Source organism: Episyrphus balteatus, chromosome 3, assembly GCF_945859705.1.
Source record: "Episyrphus balteatus chromosome 3, idEpiBalt1.1, whole genome shotgun sequence".
NCBI lineage: Eukaryota > Metazoa > Arthropoda > Insecta > Diptera > Syrphidae > Episyrphus > Episyrphus balteatus.
Window position 1 is genome coordinate 80,315,943 of NC_079136.1, and position 20,492 is coordinate 80,336,434.

General features: G+C 30.0%; 1 protein-coding gene across 1 annotated transcript in view; it reads left to right on the top strand.

The window, feature by feature from the left end:
- Positions 1 to 10,208: 10,208 nt before the first annotated feature.
- The window catches only part of LOC129913899 (uncharacterized), a 36,229-nt gene continuing 25,945 nt past the window's right edge, over positions 10,209 to 20,492 (top strand). Inside the window, exons 1-3 of the mRNA XM_055992866.1 lie at positions 10,209 to 11,512; positions 19,718 to 19,915; positions 20,153 to 20,305. Coding sequence (XP_055848841.1) covers positions 10,840 to 11,512; positions 19,718 to 19,915; positions 20,153 to 20,305 — 1,024 coding nt within the window. The 5' untranslated portion in view covers positions 10,209 to 10,839. The remainder of the gene's footprint in view (positions 11,513 to 19,717; positions 19,916 to 20,152; positions 20,306 to 20,492) is intronic.

The window sequence follows — 20,492 nt, forward strand, 5'->3', positions numbered from 1 at the left end:
TTGTATTCTTTTGACTTCACGTCTAAGAAACCTGCTAAGTTTCCAGTGTTTCCTTATTTGATTCTTGGAGGCACAAGATGTCCACTCGTTTCTTTTCGTCATCTCTTTCAATTCACGGATTCAGCCGTTCTTACTTCCAATGTTCCAACTCGCGAAACTAAATTTTCTTCTAACCTCGTCTTTTTGTAATTAGATTTTTGAGCACTTGGATCGTTTCGGGCAATAATAGGTACCTAATGGAAACTTACTTTAAGTGATTCATTATTTTTTAAATGCATACAAAAAAATTGTCTTCTATACTATCTCCAAGCAATGTTATAATAGTTGATGTTACCTACAATAATTTCTCCAGTTTATAACGTTGTTTTTTTCTAAGTAAATACGTAACTAAGTTAATGGATACAAGAATTACACCGATTTAATTTGACTAAGGAAATCAGAAATAATAAAATAACCATGAGCTTCCACACCTATACAGTATTTCCGACCATGACCTTTCTTGACCTAGCTTCCGCAAAGGATAAAAACAAGTGTCATGTCAGCATAACAAAACACATTAAACCAAATCTCTTTTTGAATCAAATTAGTTCAAGGATACAAAAAAAAGTATACGAGAACACACTACAAAACGCTTAAAACCACTGTCATAGCGATTTTGCAGAGACTACTGTGTAGAATCACATTGCAACCTGCATCCTGCCATCATATTATACAAACCGAGTTAAAAAAAAGAGGACATTGCTATCTGTAAGAACTAGAGCACAAGATTATTATTATGGTTATACGTACAAACCAAGAGCCCAAGTTGTATAATAAGAGTTCAAAAAGAACGTACATAAAAGCAACAAAAGTAAAAAAAATATTCTTTTAGCCATGTGCTACTGAAAATAAAGTGTTGGAGGAAGTTAAATATCCATTTGCTCCAGGTTTTCATTCTCTGGTATTATTCGTTTACAGTGAGTTTATTTTAACACAAAAGTCCGTTCTTTTGATAGTATACTATAGTGAGTGAGTTGTTTCTTGTATTTGTTTTGTTACCACGAGCACGAGGTTCACAAGTTCAGAAGTTCTAAAATAACGAAACAAGAACCAAAGTAATAAGACGTCTGCCATTCAATGATATCTACTTTTGTCCTTGTGTTGTCATAAGTTAAGGTATTGTTAAGAGTTTCTGTTGTAACCAAAGAAAACAAAATACTTTAAAATCTTTGAAGGTGACATTATCTTGACTAACATGAATTCTCGTCAGTATATCCACATAAGTTTTATTATCTCGAAACTATAGGAGACCACTCAAATATAAGCAAAAATAAATAATTTTTCGAAATAAAAACTGGCTAAGTCCCATGGATTACGAGATATACATTCTACCAATAAACACGAGCAAATGCGTGACGGACGTGTCTCATGGGACATGTCTCATCGGATATGTCTCATGAGACATGTCTCATGGCACATGTCTCATTAGACATGTCTCATCGGATATGTCTCATGAGACATGTCTCATGGCACATGTCTCATTAGACATGTCTCATGAGACATACCTATGCCATGTGAGAGTTCAAATGAGACAGTACATGTCCCATGAGATATGTCTCATGAGACATATCCGATGAGACATGGGACACGTCTCATGAGATAAGGCCAGTTTGAACCCATTATTTATTCTTTGGCAAAGAAACCAGAAATTACAAACATAAAAAAATTGTTGAGTAAATAATATACAAGCACATCAGATTTTAGGAGGATTTCTTTCTCTAAGTTGTTTAAAATTTCAAGAAAAAGAATAAAACCTAGCGAATTCACGCACATATTAAATTTTGTGTATAATGTACATAATTATTAGTGATGGAAGCTATCGAATAAAAACTATCAAACTATCGATAGTTGTAAAATATTCATCCATTCGATAGTTTTAAATCATTCATTAATTCATTAATTTAGTTACTATTTTCATTCGAATAGTTTTTTTATTCGATAGTTTAGGTACTTTTTTCATTCGAATAGTTTTTTCATTCGATAGTTTAGTTACTTTTTTCATTCGAATAGTTTTTTCATTCGATAGTTTAGTTACTATTTTCATTCGAATAGTTTTTTCATTCGATAGTTTAGTTACTATTTTCATTCGAATAGTTTTTTCATTCGATAGTTTAGTTACTATTTTTATTCGAATAGTTTTTTCATTCGATAGTTTAGTAACTATTTTCATTCGAATAGTTTTTTCATTCTACTATTTTAATTCGAATAGTTTCTTCATTCGATAGTTTAGTTACTATTTTCATTAGAATAGTTTTTTCATTCGATAGTTTAGTTACTATTTTTATTCGAATAGTTTTTTCATTCTACTATTTTAATTCGAATAGTTTTTTCATTCGATAGTTTAGTTACTATTTTCATTCGAATAGTTTTTTCATTCGATAGTTTAGTAACTATTTTCATTCGAATAGTTTTTTCATTCGATAGTTTAGTTACTATTTTCATTCGAATAGTTTTTTCATTCTACTATTTTAATTCGAATAGTTTTTTCATTCGATAGTTTAGTTACTATTTTCATTCGAATAGTTTTTTCATTCGATAGTTTAGTTACTATTTTTATTCGAATAGTTTTTTCATTCGATAGTTTAGTAACTATTTTCATTCGAATAGTTTTTTCATTCGATAGTTTAGTTACTATTTTTATTCGAATAGTTTTTTCATTCTACTATTTTAATTCGAATAGTTTTTTCATTCGATAGTTTAGTTACTATTTTCATTCGAATAGTTTTTTCATTCGATAGTTTAGTAACTATTTTCATTCGAATAGTTTTTTCATTCGATAGTTTAGTTACTATTTTCATTCGAATAGTTTTTTCATTCTACTATTTTAATTCGAATAGTTTTTTCATTCGATAGTTTAGTTACTATTTTCATTCGAATAGTTTTTTCATTCGATAGTTTAGTTACTATTTTTATTCGAATAGTTTTTTCATTCGATAGTTTAGTAACTATTTTCATTCGAATAGTTTTTTCATTCGATAGTTTAGTAACTGTTTTCATTCGAATAGTTTTTTCATTCGATAGTTTAGTTACTATTTTCATTCGAATAGTTTTTTCATTCGATAGTTTAGTTACTATTTTAATTCGAATAGTTTTTTAATTCGATAGTTTAGTTACTATTTTCATTCGAATAGTTTTTTCATTCGATAGTTTAGTTACTATTTTCATTCGAATAGTTTTTTCATTCGATATTTAGTTACTAGTTTCATTCGATAAGTTTTTTTTATACGATAGTTTTGTCATTAAAATAGTTTTTTTTATTTGATGTTCTTTTGAACATTATTCTTATTCGATAGTTTTCTCATTCGAATAGATATTTTTTGTACGATGGTTTTTTCATTCAAATAGTTTAGTTACTATTTTCATTCGAATAGTTTTTTTCATTCGATAGTTTTTTCATTCGAACAGTTTTTTTTATACGATAGTTTTTTTATTCAAATAGTTTTCTTAAACGATAGTTTTTTTTTATACGATAGTTTTTATTCGATAGTTTGTTCGATAGTTTTTATTCGATAGTTTTATTCGATAGTTTTGGAATGAATGAATGAACTATTCGATAGTTTAAATCATTCATTTACTAACTATCGATAGTTCAAATCATTCGATAGTTCCCATCACTAAATTATGCAAGTAAACTGTTAGAGTTCGCGGTTAATTAGTTACAGACTTAAGTGCATTAACTGTGCACGCGTACACAAACTGGTTCTCGTGCTCATACTTAAGTACGACCCGTGCGTTTTATTTGATAGGAAAATTGTAATGTATTACTTTTACTATATACAATATACATACACAACATAGTTTTTAAAATAAACTTAAGGATCTATTTCAAGAACAACTCAAAGGTCTTTGGCGCCGGACATGAATCCATATTGCATAAAGCAATCAATTTCACTATATACATAATATCTGCTACAATTCATAAATAACGACAAGTTGTATCGATGCAAAAATGAAAAATAATTTTCTTTACACATACACAATATCAAATTTATTTATAGAAGACGAATTGCTTCCCGGATAATTTTAACGACACTCTTTTTGATAAATAGACATTGCGGGGTGTATAGCGCTAAAAAGGGAAAAAACACATCTTCTTAGTTGAAGTGCTATAAAAAGTAAGATCCAATGTTTATAAACAAACGCCACCGTCCTTCATTTACAAAGTTAGGTGGCGGCATCATCAATGTTCTATTCATATTATTTAGAACTCAATCTATTTATATAAAAGCGCATTTTTTTCATTAATTTTATTATATTTATATCTTTTATGTGTAAAGTGTAGATCAAGATTTTAGAATTAAATGAACAATTTTTTTTTTAATTACGCGTAAACAAAAGTCTTGTAGATAGCTATAGGTGGTTTTTCAAAAAAAAAGTAAATAGACCTTAAATTAGTTTCTCTTCCTTCGATCTAAATAATCTCTGCTGTCAAATATTAATTTTACGACAGAAAAAATAAACAAAAACAAAAGGGTTTTATGCAATTTTATTTAAATTTCTGTAGATTTTGATCCAAAAATCGAATACTTAGATATATTGTATTGATTCAAGTTGTTTTGTTTGTAATTTTTTAAAAAACAATTTTCATTTTTTTAAGTAGGTATTGTATCTATTAATATTGAAATTGCAAAAAAATATTTCCACCAAATTTCAAAAAAGACCAGAAACCAGGTGGATGCACAGACGAACCGACACGCAGGGTCTGTAAAATCACTTTTTAAACATCTTCGTCGTAATTTTGAATAAAACCTTTTTATATTATAACTCTTTTTCGGAGTTTGTATCAGAGTGAATTTTTTTTGACAGAAGTCAAAACCGAATTTTTACATATAAGGCTATATAGTTATATGGTGTGAACCAACCAAATTTTAAAAGGCATTTAGCATGTTCAGTGAACATTGTTCACACTAGTACGAACAAGATTTTGACAAAGTAAGTTTAGGTGAGTGAGAATTAGGAATTAAATATGTACATTAGGGCGTTCGTTATTTAGGTTTTTTTCGGGAATCAAGTTCCTAAGTGGAAAAACTGTTTCTAAATAATAAAAAAAATCCCCTAATTTTTTTCAGATTTTTATTTTGACGCTAAATGGCGCCCCAAGAGGGTTAAAGTTTTTTCTCATTTGAAATAGGTATATGTTGACTTATTAGGCCATTTTTTTAGATATAGTCTAAATGTAAAAATTTTTGATGAGGTTCTATTCTATATTAAACATTCTTTTCAAAAAGGTTTAAGCCATTTTTCTAGGACAAGAGGTTTAGTCAGGACATGCTACTCATATGCTTGCTTTAATAAAACATGCTTGGTTTAATAAACCCAAAAAAGACATGCATGTCCTGACTAAACCCCTTGTACTAGAAAAATGGCTTAAACGTTTTTGAACAGAATGTTTAATATAGAATAGAATTTCATCAAAAATTTTTACATTTAGGCTATATATACAAAAATGGCCTAATAAGTCAACATATACCTATTTCAAATGAGAAAAAACTTTAACCCTCTTATGGCACCATCTAGCGTCAAAATAAAAATCTGAAAAATTAGGGGATTCTTTTTTATTATTTAGAAACAGTTTTTTTTTCACTTAGGAACTTGATTCAAAAATAACTTCAATTTCGTGTATTTACAAACACTTTTTTTATGGTACACGAAACCAATACTTGCTTTATAAACCAAGTAAAAAAACTGCTATTAGAATTCTGACATTAAATTTGTTTATTTCTAGATACAGCTTGAATTATTCAGCTTTGTTATGAAATTAAGTAATTTATAAATTTGAGTTTGTTTAAAAAAAAATGTTTCTCAAATGAACTGTTAAGGTTCATTATTGAAAACATATGTTGTTACCAACTGTTTTGTTTTAAATTATTATTATCTTTGAAGTTTAGATTTTGTTATTCTTGTTGGTGGCGATCTTGCGAATTAGCAATTAGGTACAGAATTATACAAGTAAATCCAAAATATATACAATATATTTATGTATAAACGTATCTAGTCATTTTTAAAAAATAAATGGTGATGATTGATGAGATTTGCAAGTTAATAAAGGAACTCTTATTGGAGCTTTGATTTCCCGAAAACAATTTGCCAACGAGCAAAAAATATATCCAATGTTTGGGAAAAATATCGTAAATAAAATCTTTTGATGAACCTTTAGATATTACAAAAAAGCAAATTTTATGAAATTTGTATCAAAAGAATTAATTGCGTTTTTGGCCATTAAACTTACCTACACATTATTAAGTTGATAGCTATCGAATTCATCAGATTTCCACATCTTTCTACGGGAACTTTTGACGGTTGTCTTGCCCAAAATTATGAAAGTTTCATCAAAAGCAAATGATCGCTTAGTTTCAAATATGTAGTTCTAAATTAAAAAAAAAATAAGTTGTATTCAAATATTTTTAAACAGGCAGAGGTTCAGAAAGTTTAAGGACTAAAAATATTTAGTAAGTTTCCCGATCCTGATTGGCTAGTTGTAAATTATTAATTAATTTTTGTTTTGCTTTTTTTTAATCACCCATATGGCGATTGTCAACTAAGTACTGCTTCATAGTTTACAACAACACTGGAGTTTTTTTTTCAAATTTGTTAATAATTTTAATATAACAAATAAGAAAAAAGGGGCCCTCCTCTTAGTAAACATAAAAGTTCCAAATAGGATGAACATTTTTCTGGAGCTTTTAAATAATTCATTAAGAATTCAAAAAAATTACACTGAGGAAAAAAACTTAAACATATACATATAGCTAGTAAAAACAAAGTATTATAATATAGCTGAAATCGAGCCCTCTCGTGATAAATCACTTTCAATGCTGCAGATTGAAAGCTTCGAGAATTTGGTTCCAAAAAATTGTAAATAAGGAGGTTCGAGATCAGTAACCTGGTTTTTGCAAAAATCGGAAATTTATCGCTTAATAGGGGCTTGAAATTTTTTTGTTCTACTTTGACAATGAGGTTCATCGTCTTCGGTACTATGTTTGTGTTTATAATTCTGAATTTGTATTTCTTAATCCGTAGGTGAACTTTGTGCATGGATCTACGCCGAACCAAATGAGTCCAAGTGTGTTCTTAAACTATTTTTATAAAAAATGTGTACTACCCAAGATATAAACAAAGAGCCAATAGCAAACAAAAAATTCGCAAAGGCCCAAGAGGCCAAAAATTATATGATATGAAAAACTACCTTAATTCGGGAATGGGATTTATTTCAAGTTGAGACCGAATACGTTACGGTTTTGTTCTCTTGTCTGAATGAAACCAGGCTATTTTGAAGGTCCTCTTCATAAACAAAAAATACCAAGACTGGAAACTTTCGTACGTCTTATCACGGGGTCATGACCCCCCCCAAGAACTCAGAACTTAAAAAAGAATTTGTTATGTGATACTGAAATCTCTTGAGTAAGATTATTTTCAAAATGTTGAAGTTTTAGAACATGAACGAAAATTAAAAGTAAACAAAATTTTTGGTATTCAAACAAACTATTTTACCATATTTTGGGGATGTGGTCATATTTTTAGCGAACGCTGTGCTGGATTAGGATTATTTTGATTCGTTCGATAATATTAGTTGAGCTGTAGAGTTTTGTATGGAAACAAAATCCGGATAAGTATTATATTCAAAGCTTTTTAAAAGAAATTGAATCTAGTAGGTACACAAAAATAATATCTTAAGGGCAAGACACTGCTTACCAGCAATTAAAAAATGCAGCCATATCTTCTATTTTTTTATATGATGAAGTGAATAAAATATGTTTTAAATAGGGAAGCTTTCTGTGGCCTTGCTGTGGAGGTCAATTCTGTTGATAAAATTCGTCATCGGCAAAATGTTAAAGAAGGATATCATTTCTCAAATCTTTTTAGTTTTTTGCAATGTTCCAGTTCAATACATTCGTCTGATAAAATTTGGTGAATTTTGTTTGCTTACAGAATATAACAGTATTTTGTACATACTAAATTTGCTAGATCTGTTGCATTTTTTGAAACAACTATCGATTTGTTAATCATCAATGGCCAGCCAATTATAGAAGCAATGTAAGCAACCTTATCTAAGGCAATTTAAATTTTATTATTAAATATCACTTAGGGCTAATTTTTTGAATAGTTAGATAAACCTAAGTTAGAGCTTATTCCTAGGAATAAAAGTTTTTTTTTATAGTGACATTTATTCTTCTGATAGTCTATCTGACGATTGAAAAAGCAGGGCTTAATCTAATAAATACAACTGAATGTTTTTTATATTGTAAACCGCTGATTAATACCTGAAAACGGACGAATTCCAAAATATCGCCAAAATTATTTTTTTTGTCTTTACTATTTTAATAGAGGTATTTTAAATTCCCATACAATTTTAAAATAAAATTTAAAAAAAATTATATTTTCAATGCAATTTTTTTTACAAAACTTTGCGATTCGTTTGCCTGAGGTTAGGAAGACTTTTAATTCAAAAGTTAAAACTGTTATTAAGTAAAAACGATTTTTATATTAACTTTCTGGGCTAGCGGAAAACAATGAACAGTTGTTTTAAGGCAATCGAAGTACTCGTACAGTACATTTTATTTTTAGGAGGATAGCCTCAATTGGTCAAAATTAAAGCCTAGTACGCTGCTGATAAGAAACGAAAAATCCCATACAAAAATGGAACAACGAAATGGTAAACCAAAAATTTCGTTCAACTTTTCGTTCTGTAGTACGCTGTTCGGCACAAAGAAATTGAAAGTCTAAACTTCTTTTTCGCACACAAACAATTGCCGGGGACATTCATTCTGTGTGGAAAAATGACATTTTGAGTTTTTTTGTTTGTTTTTGTTGTTCATTTTGTCATTGCATGTCTTTCTGCGATGCGTGTTTGCTTTTTTTTCATTTATGTTTTGCAATTTTTGAGTATTTTTCGGTCCAGATTTCGCAAGCATTTCGTTGTCCTCGTGGAGACCGACGAAAAATTTCGTTTCACATCAGCAGCGTTCTAGGCTTCAAGGCTTAACGCTAATCTTAAACGAATCTCATACCGTTTTTGTTTGGTTATTTTTAGAACTACATTCGGAACTTATCGATTCGAAATGCAAGACGCACAAATTTTAATGTTTAATAATTCAAAAAGCCCATTTTCAGGTTTATGCCTGCTATCAAAACTTTTGAAAAAAAAAAAAAAAATTGGCATGACCCCCCCCCAAGAAGCAAACCTGTATACGCCCCTGGCTATTAGCTCGGTTACCCTCCCTTAAATCTTACTCTCATTTCGTTGTCGTTGTGGCAAAGAAGAACGTAAAATAATGCAATTTACTTAACTTATTAAGAACATTAACTTTTTTGGCCATTTTGAAATATGCTCCTGACACGCATATTTTTTTTCAAGGTTCCTCTACATTTTTTATACCAGAATTGTTAAATATTTTTCATTCAATGTACAAATTAACTATATACAAATTCATATAAAATAAAATCTATTTCATGATCCTTGTACTTTTATTTCAATATCGATCTATGAACCGTTTTTGAATGATCATTTTGAAAAATGTAAATTTTACCACATCAATCATTTTGTCTATGCATTTATGTATTTATATTCTTGTTAATATGCATCAAAATCACGAATAACAATATTTGTTTGTATTTTTCAATTTTCAAATCAGCTGTTCATATTTACACTTTCCCTGAAATTCTTTACAAAATCTGTCAAAGTTTTTATACCAAAAAAAAACAACAAATGACGAAACACAAATTCGACTTATTATTCAGTCCGTAATATCTACCTCATTATACTGAGAACCGAACGAACAGTTCGTAAAAGTATCTCGATCAGTAAAGACGCCCGTCGCTTATTTTTGTTTAAAAATACCTATATACAAAATTTCTACGTCAATTCATCACTGTGCGGTACCATACATTTTATCGGCAATTGGATCTATATACGAAGTAGCAAAAAAACCAAGCCTTTTCCAAAAGAATATTTATGACATTCTTTTCACTAAAGAGATCAAAAGTTGAAGTGTTTATTTTTACAAAAATGTAAAAAAAATCTTCTCTGACGAAAGACAACTTTTCATTTTTTTTCTCATCTTCTCCCTTCTGTCGTTCAAAATTTACGTAGCATATTTTGCCTAATGAGATACGAAAATAAACTACCACGCGCAGTATACTTATTGCATTAAAAATAAATCGCGTTTATTTTTAATGCAACGCGTTCGCGTTCTTGACGTAAATTTTTTGAGTGCAGCTGTGCCAAAGCCGAATGCCGTATAGTAAAGATATGCGTGTTAGACGGCCCCCCATTCTGTCTATTTCATAATGAGAGAGAGTGAACAATATTTTTTGTATAACCTACAACATACTTTGCTTGAGTATTTATTCGATGCAACATTTTTAATGTTGTAAAAAGTTCACTAACCTACACCTCAAAAGTTGAGGTATATCTACCAACAAACTGAAGGATAGAAATAGGATTGCGCCGTTCTTGCGCTCCGAAAAGAAAAATACTATGAGTTGCATATGTGCGCTATATTTTTTCAACCAAAATAGAAGTGATTTTGAGAGAATATTTCAGTGATTTTGTTTTGATAGTTTTTGTGTTTTAGTTTTTATTATAGAATTGATTATATTCCGCCGTGTTGGTTTTGTTTATGAGCTCATCAACTTGTGAATATTATTTATGCCACACATATTGTGATTGATGCTAAGTGTCAGTGTATTTTTGTGGCATTCCTTTTCGATAGAAAAAAAACAAAAAATATTTTTGTAAACAAAAGCAACATTTTGTGTTGTTAAAAATAATAATTTAAATAATTAAAGTAAAAGCATTATATGGATATGCGAATTTTAATTTTGCTTGTTTGGTGTACCTACACTACACAAAAACAATCAACATTTGCTGTATTCAGTTCGGATGCATTCAACGGAAATGAGATTTCATCTTCTTACGAAAATTCAATGCATATCGACGAAAATATCTGGAATGCTAAAAGCATTCAGCAGACGCTGATGTCAGATTCGGATGTACAAGTCACCAGTAAATCTTCTGCAAGTCCCGAAATATCCTTTGATCAAGAGGGAGATATCCAGCAAATTGCAAGAAGTAATTTACCAAGGCATTTAAGAGATATAGACAATGCTGATGTTGATGATGATGATGGACATCTTGGTAGAGACGAATTCAATGTAAAAGAGGGAATTACATTAACTTCTCAGCATCAGGATAGCAGCATAAAGATTGACGAAGGGAATAATGGCGACGACAACATTCTGATGAATGATTCGCCCATGACCAAGTATGGCAGTTCATATCCATACCCAGCACCACCTCGAAGACAATCACCAGAAAAGCTGTTGTATACAAAGGAGATTATATTGAAGCAGGGTAGACTTAAGGGGATCGTAAGAAGTATGCATCCACAAACTGGATTAAGGGACGTCGACCAATACCTTGGTTTACCTTATGCTGAAGCTCCAGTTGGAAGTAGGAGATTTATGCCACCAGGTAAGGAAAAAAAAATGCATAAATTTACTTACCTACCTTTGTTAAAGTGATGTAGGGTATTTTAGAGAATTCTCTTTAAGTGAAGTTTAAACAGGATAAAATTGAAGTTGATTGAAATATATAAAATTAAGAAAACACATAAAGTAATGAAAAATAACAGAAAAAAAAATATTCAAACTATATTGATAACTTTTAGATAGTCATTTGACTCATTGTGAAAAACCTTAGACCAAATAATATTTGAGATTAGTGTGAACATTGCTGACTTTAAATCCGTATACGCCTATATGGGCTTAAAAGCTTCTGAAAGAGTAAAAAAAATATTCCTTAAGCTTAAAGTCTCTAATAATAATCCATTAACCAGTGTTAAGTTTAGAAGTGTTTTACTTAAAATTGTTTTGTGTGCTTCTTTTGGTGCTTAAGACATTTGAATTGTTTATTTCAGAAACAACAAAAGTCACGTTTTTTTTGTAGTTAATCATCATTAAAATTATTAAAATCAGAAGAAGGGTTCAAAAGCTATAGCTATAGATAAAATCAAAAGTTTCACTAAAAAAAGTTCGTTTATTTCAGAAACAACATAAGTAAAACGACTTTAAAGGCTTAAAACGGTGCCGTGAAATAACGCCGAGCGAAATAACGCCGAATTCCAAAATTCGGCGTTATTTCACTTTACAAAAGCGAAATAACGCCGAATTTCAACATTCGGCCTTATTTCGCAAAGATAAAGTGAAATTACGCCGATTCGGCGTTACTTCACTTTTTCCTGCTAAGTGGAGCTTAGGAAAAATTTCTATGTTACCACCTGCAGTCAGTTTGGTATTGAAATGCCATATTTTTGGCACAGGACATAAGGCCCATGGAATAAAAGCCACTATTTATTTGTGGGGCTTACGTCCCGCTTAAGTGAGACATAAGTTCCAAATTAAATGTGGGGCTTATGTCAAACTCAGGTTGGACAAAAGACCCACAAATAAAGGATGGGCGTTATGTCTCACTAACAAAGAATTTACAAATTATAAAATTATCTCCCAACTGGATAACTGTATTTGGGATAGTTACATAATTCGATTTTGCACTTATGTGTCACCTTATTGGCAAATAAGCCGATTCAATAGTGTATCCAATCAAGGGGATTGCAGCAGAGCAGCATGCTCCCAGCCTCCAAACCTATTTCACTGTTTATAAACCTAAGTCCTGGGTTTTATTGTTTTATTTATGTGCATACCAAACAAAACAGAGATATGTTTGTGTTATAACTTGGCAAACGCGAAGCGAAAAATAAATTCTTACATAAGAATCTATTTAATTTTTGGAACCCGAACGCGAAGCGGAAAAAAATTTTGCCCACGGGAGAATCAATTTTGAGGTGTGAAAATAAAAATTCGCGCGAATTTTTATTTTCACACCTCAAAATTGATTCTCCCGTGGGCAAAATTTTTTTCCGCTTCGCGTTCGGGTTCCAAAAATTAAATAGATTCTTATGTAAGAATTTATTTTTCGCTTTGCTTTCCACCAACTAAAACAGTTGGAATCTATTTGTTTCTTATCATTATCTTATTCAAAGTTTCTTTTGCATTTAAAGAATCTGGAACAAAACGCGAATAAAATATAACAAAAGTTATAATTGTTCATTATTGTTTTATATTTCGAAAAGTGTGGGGCTTATGTCCCACTTGAATGCTAAATATATGGAGCTTATGTCCCACTCAAGTGGGATATAATTTTTAAGTGGGTTGACACCCACTCAAGTTGAACATAACTCCAATAAAAAAAAAAGTGGGTGCTATATCCCTGGGCCTTTTGTCCCTGCGCCATGTTTTTGTACATTCTTAAGACTAATCTGTTAATGAATAAATAAGAGGCACATAAGACAAAAAACTTTTTTGGAACCTATACCTCGATTGGATGGACATAAGTCCCGAATTGGTATTGGGGCCATTCTGCCTTAATAAATTAGGGCCTTATATGCCTTTGAAAATAAAAAAGGTTAGCAATTTAATATACGGGTTAACTTAGGTCCACTTCTATGCTCACTTTTCTAGCATTCGGCCTTATTTCTCACTTGGGACTCGTAGCCCAGTCATTTTAGTCATTTTTAAGCCCAATCTGCGGAAAAATTCCTACTGGGCTGAATTTTGGTATACAGCTTAATGACGGCTTTGTTATGAAGATGTGAAAAATCGACATTGATATCGTGTCCGCGTTAAGAGTTATAGGGGTCAAAAGGTCACAAAAACTGGTTTTTCACGATTTTCAGCAAAACGGTAAGTCTTATCAAAAAATTTTCAATGCAAGAATTGTAGACCAGATTATTATATATAAAAAGTGTCATGACACTTTTTTTCCTAAGACCCACCGTTTCTTAGGTATAACGATTCAAAAAGTTGAAGTTTAGTTGTAATCGTCATAATCCTATTCCTGAAAAAAAAACTCCTAACTGAAAAGTTCCTGAAATTTCATTATTTTTTTAGCTTGAATTTCGTTCCTCAACTGTTAAGAATATGGGGAAACCAAAAAAAAAATGGAAATTTTCGCCATTTTTCCGATTGGGGCCCTTCTCCCGAAACCATTTCCCTGGGAATTTTTGTTTAGAATATGTCTGAAAATATACAGGGTGTGCAATAGAGAATGAACAACCCTAAAACGGCTTATAGCTACACTTATGATTGTTCTAAAAACAGATAGAAAAAAGTTCTATCGCAACCAGTTCATAAAATATGGACTTTTTTTCGTTCAGTGTATTTTAAATTTTATCATCTTATGTTTTCGTTCACTACAACCACGAATGAATGAATTTTATTTATTTCTTTTTTTTATAATTTTCTACAATAATTGGATGATTACATAAACGCTTTAGAAACTGCAAAGCTATTGCACATTTTCGTAAAAAAAATTTTGAAATCTGTTTTTTGATGCAAAATGTAAAAAAAGTATTTTATGAAAAATTTTAAACACCTGTGGTATAAAATAAATCTATAGAAACCTAGGTGGCCAACTTTCTTAAAAATATTCTGGTATAAGGAGAATATTTTTAAGAAAGATGGCCACCTAGGTTTCTATAGATTTATTTTATACCACAGGTGTTTAAAATTTTTCATAAAATACTTTTTTTACATTTTGCATCAAAAAACAGATTTCAAAATTTTTTTTACGAAAATGTGCAATAGCTTTGCAGTTTCTAAAGCGTTTATGTACTCATCCAATTACTGTAGAAAATTATAAAAAAAAGAAATAAATAAAATTCATTCATTCGTGGTTGTAGTGAACGAAAACATAAGATGATAAAATTTAAAATACACTGAACGAAAAAAAGTCCATATTTTATGAACTGGTTGCGATAGAACTTTTTTCTATCTGTTTTTAGAACAATCATAAGTGTAGCTTTAAGCCGTTTTAGGGTTGTTCATTCTCTATTGCACACCCTGTATATTTTCAGACATATTCTAAACAAAAATTCCCAGGGAAATGGTTTCGGGAGAAGGGCCCCAATCGGAAAAATGGCGAAAATTTCCATTTTTTTTTTGGTTTCCCCATATTCTTAACAGTTGAAGAACGAAATTCAAGCTAAAAAAATAATGAAATTTCAGGAACTTTTCAGTTAGGAGTTTTTTTTCAGGAATAGGATTATGACGATTACAACTAAACTTCAACTTTTTGAATCGTTATACCTAAGAAACGGTGGGTCTTAGGAAAAAAAGTGTCATGACACTTTTTATATATAATAATCTGGTCTACAATTCTTGCATTGAAAATTTTTTGATAAGACTTACCGTTTTGCTGAAAATCGTGAAAAACCAGTTTTTGTGACCTTTTGACCCCTATAACTCTTAACGCGGACACGATATCAATGTCGATTTTTCACATCTTCATAACAAAGCCGTCATTAAGCTGTATACTAAAATTCAGCCCAGTAGGAATTTTTCCGCAGATAAAACCTAAAATTACTGGACTATCGGCGTTATTTCACTTTGACAAAGCGCAATAAGGCCGAATGTTGAAATTCGGCGTTATTTCGCTTTTGTAAAGTGAAATAACGCCGAATTTTGGAATTCGGCGTTATTTCGCTCGGCGTTATTTCACGGCACCGCTTAAAACTCCGTTAATACTAAAACAAGGTTAACATTTTAAAGGTTTTTAATGCATCTCAAGCTAGATTTTAACTCGGCATTATCTACTCTGGAATTTCAACATAAAAAATCGTTTTTTTTTTTTTGCTCCTGAAATGTTAATGCTCATTGACCTAGGTTTTTTACTTGCGATATAGGTACTATAATATATCAAGTTATGCATTCGTACAGAAAAAAAAGTTGAGATAACATTTTTCCATGACATTACGATGGTAGACAATGCCAAAAAAGTGGGTCCCGGAAGTCCGTCTGTCTGTCTGTCTGTCTGTCAGTCTGTCTGTCTGTATAAGGAGCTACAGCCTAAACGTATGGACCGATTAATGTCAAACTTGGTTTGTAGCGTTATTTGGCGACTCTCCAGAGGGGTTTTTGGAATTAATTTTTTTGGACCAAAAATAACGGTACTTGTCATATACCGATTTTAGTAAAATTGAAATATCTCGAAAACGGCTCTAACGATTTTGTTTAAAAGCTAAGGTCTATCTTTCAATGAAAAATTTTTTTTTGAGAATCATTATTAACGGTACCTGCCATAGAACCGTTTTTTTCAAATCCGATTATCTCCGAAACTGCTTATTCGATTTCAACGAAACTTTTTGTGAAGAAGCATTTATATAATTTAAATATAAGCCAAAAATAAGATTTTGAAAAAAATAATTTTTGGATTTTTAAAAAAATTTTGAAATTTTTTTTTTGAAAAATCAAATTTTCGAAAACGGGACATTGAATTTTTTTGAAATTTTGTTTTTAGATGTTGATAAGTGATTTCTAAAGAATGGCATACCAATTTTATTTTAAAACTTTTTTTCCAAAAAATTATTTATAAAAAATTAGTTTTTTAAAAAACGGCTCTAACGATTTTGAAAATTTTTTTTCTAAAAATGCATGTTAATATATCAATCAAAACTGCATACTTGTTTTGGAGGGCAATTTAATTTTAGATTTTATTTTATTTTTTTTTAAAACGAATTTTTTTTCCAAATTTCTATATAAAAAGTCTTAAAAATTTAAGCAACTTTAACTCTAAGAGCAAGTTCGTGAGACCCAGTCGTGCATTTTATTTACTTGCGATATAGGTACTATAGGGCAAGTTTAGGATTCGTAAAAAAAATCGAACTCGAGATAACAATTTTACATGACATTACGATGATGGAGAATGCCAAAAAAGTGGGTCCGGCAATTCTGTCTGTCTGTCTGTCTGTCTGTCTGTCTGTCTGTCTGTCTGTAAGAACCTCGAGCTACAGCCTAAACTACTGGAGCTATTTTCTTCAAACTTGGTAGTTAACAGTTTTTGGTGATTCCCTAGAGGAGAAATTGAAATTTTTTTTTAGGCCCAAAACTAACGGTACCTGTCATGTAACGGAAATACAAAAGTTAGTTTTTTTCAAAAACGGCTCTAACGATTTTGATTAAATTTTTTGTGTGTAGTAAAGCACATAGAAGGTTTCTTTGGAAATAAAAAAAATTTTTTTTCTACAGTTATTAACTGTACCTGCCATAGAACCGTTTTTTTGATTTATGAATTTCTCGTAAACTACAAAACAGATTTCGACCAAAATTTTTATACAGAAAAGTTTGAGCAATTATTTTTTAAAAAAATTTTTAATTTTTCAAAAAACACATTTTTGGATTTTTAAAAAATATTTCAAAATTTTTTTTTGAAAATTCAATTTTTTGAAAACGGGTCGGTGAAAAATTTTGAAATTCCGTTTGAAGATGTAAATTAATTATTTCTTCGAAATGGCATACCAAGTTTTTTTTTTGAAAAATGTTAGAAAATTTTTATATATAAAAAATTATTTTTTAAAAAAACCGCTCTAACGATTTTCGAAATTTTTTTTCTGAAAATTCCTTTTATACAAGAAATAAAATGGCATACTTATTTTTTTGTAAAAGATCATATAAAACGGTATTTAATTATTTATAAAATCAGATTTTATTTTTTTTTTTTCACCACTTATGAAATTCCGTGAAAATATCAAATTTTAAATTTTCCTTTATTTTTATGAATGAAAAGCTTTAACATTAGACTAACTTTTACCATAAGAGCAAGTACGTGAGACCCCAGTCGTGCAATTTATTTTTTTTGAAATATACGATTCATTTGGAAATTTTGAAAATTTTTTATCAACCCCTCAGTAACGCCCACGTTTCTTAATTTTTGTTTCTCGCAACAGTGTAGGTAACCGATTTGCATGAAATTTTCATCTTATTTTCTTCTTATGAGTTAGAAAAAAATTTTAAAAACCAACGAAAACATCCCGCTTATAAAATTTAACAGCTAAATTATAAGTAGTTGGTGGAAAAATTAAGGATAAATGGTATATTAAGGGAATATAATATAATATGTCCACTTTAGGAAAACACCTGTGGGTGTGCGAAAAAGAGGGTTCGGTGTCGAAAATCGTTGTATTTTACGATTTCTATCAAATGTGGACCTACCATCGAAAAAAGTTTAATACTTAATTTTTTATATTTTTCATCAATTTTTTGTTTATTTTTTTTTTTTTGTGTCAGAAAAATATTATTTTTTTTTCTATTTTTGACGAATTAAATTTGAAAAAAAAGCTACAGACATAATTTTAGACTTTTGGATGCCGCGTTTTAAATTACAACATTTTATTTAAGACTATGTAAAAAAAACAACATTTTTATTCCAGAAAATGTTGCAAAACAACATTTTTTAAAATCGATTTTTCCATCTATGTACCTTAGTACATTATATGACACTATGACAGTAATATTAGCCAACCAGATTTTATTTTACCATAAATATCAAATTATACTTTTCTAATATCATTTTACTTTCTAAATTCGAAATCAGAATTTTCCTAACGTGCAAGGATTTTGAGATATTGAATTTTGAACTTTCTAAAACATAATTTGTGCGATGTTTAAAATATGTAGGTAGTATTATCTTATTTAGAACTAGATTTAACTTTTCTGTCGACATTCACGCTTCTTCAGGACTAGGAGAAATAATTATAAAAAAATGCCTAAAATTTATTAAATGAAAAGTTATCTTTAAGCTTAAATTTTTAATGTTTCGCTTATGATCCTCAATTGATTGCTCTTAAATGTTTTTTGTTTCGCTCTAATATTTCGAAATTCAATAAAAAATGTCGTGAAATCTTAACAATTAAAAACGTCTTTTTCAAGACATATTTTATTGAATTTCGAAATATTTAAGCAAAAAATAAAAACTTTTAAGAGCAATCAATTGAGGATCATGCCGTCGTCTCTTATCTCACGAATTAACTTAGTTTACAAAATGGAAATAACACTCAATTAAAAAAGTACAAAAAACTAAAAATTAAAATACTAAAAAAGCATATATGTCAGTTCGTGAGATGAGTTTCGTTTTACTCCAAAAAGTTTTGGAAAACATAAAAGTAAAAAACCAAAAAATTTTGCATTTTTCACATTACCTACGTATTTATTTTTTTTTTTTTCGTTTGGAGTTCCACATTTGACAGAAATTGTAAAAAACCAAGATTTTTGACTCCCCACCCCACCTCTCCCCACCCACTCCTTTTTCAGCATTTTTTTGTGAGCAATTTACCATTCCCCTTTTTAAACGGTGTTAAATACAATTCTCTTGACTTTGAAAATGAGCATATTTTTTGATCCGACTTCAAAGATCAACTGCTGCGTTCCAACTACAGATATAACGAGGATTTTTGATCGCCGTGAATAAATATGCAATTTATTGTGTCCCTTAAATGAAGAACAATCAATTTTGATCTGTGTGGCAAAATTACCCCTGCAGTGCCCAATCAACTCCATTTTACGGTATGAAAAGTTTTAAAAATTTATTTTAAACTCCTAGAACAACTTCGTGCTATTGAGTCGAGCATTTTGTTTCAAAACAGATAAATATTTTTTTTTTTTTGAAATTTTGTTCTAATATGTAGAATGAAAGTAAATTAATAATTTGTTCATAACGAAATACCAAATTAATTATTACGAGTACCAAATTTACGTTCCACCCAGTCGTGCATTTTGTGTTCTCTTACTTCCTAAATTAATTAGCCTTATTCTGTTCAAATTTGTATTTTCATTTTAATTTTCTTAGGAACACCACTGCCATGGCAAGGGTTAAAAGTAGCGAGGCATCTACCATCAGTGTGTCCACAAAAAATACCAGACATTTCAAATGGCAGTGTGAAAATAGCCAAAGGACGATATGAACAATTAATTAGACTTTTGCCATATCTTAAAACTGAAAATGAAGACTGTCTTTATCTCAATGTTTATGTACCAAGTGATTCCGGTAAGTATTATACTAGTTTAAAAGTAAAAATTTATCAATAAAGCGAATGTTAGATAATGCAAACGTGAAGAAATGAAATAAATGAACATATCTTTAAAGAAATTTAAAATGCTACATGATAATACAAATAATATCCGGATTATTTACTCAAGTGTATAACTTTCACGAACGTTTGCTATGTAATGGGTCGTTAGTTTATTCATATTTTGCATTCATTCATATACTGTTATTTTACAGATGGACTGGATCAGACCCACAAGTATCCTGTTATAGTGTACTTGCATGGAGAATCGTTTGAATGGAATAGTGGTAATCCGTATGATGGTTCTGTGCTAGCTAGCTATGGCCAAGTAGTTGTTGTTACAGTAAACTACAGACTAGGAGTTCTGGGTAAGAAGGTATTTTTAAACAAGCAAATTAATATTATGTTGGAGGATTAACTAACACACATAATGTATATATGAGGTATACAATTTTTGTGAATACTTGCACTAACATTAAACGTAAACGTAGAATTTAATTTAAAAGATGCCATTGGATACAAAAGGCTACCACGAAAAAAAATTAAAATTACTTT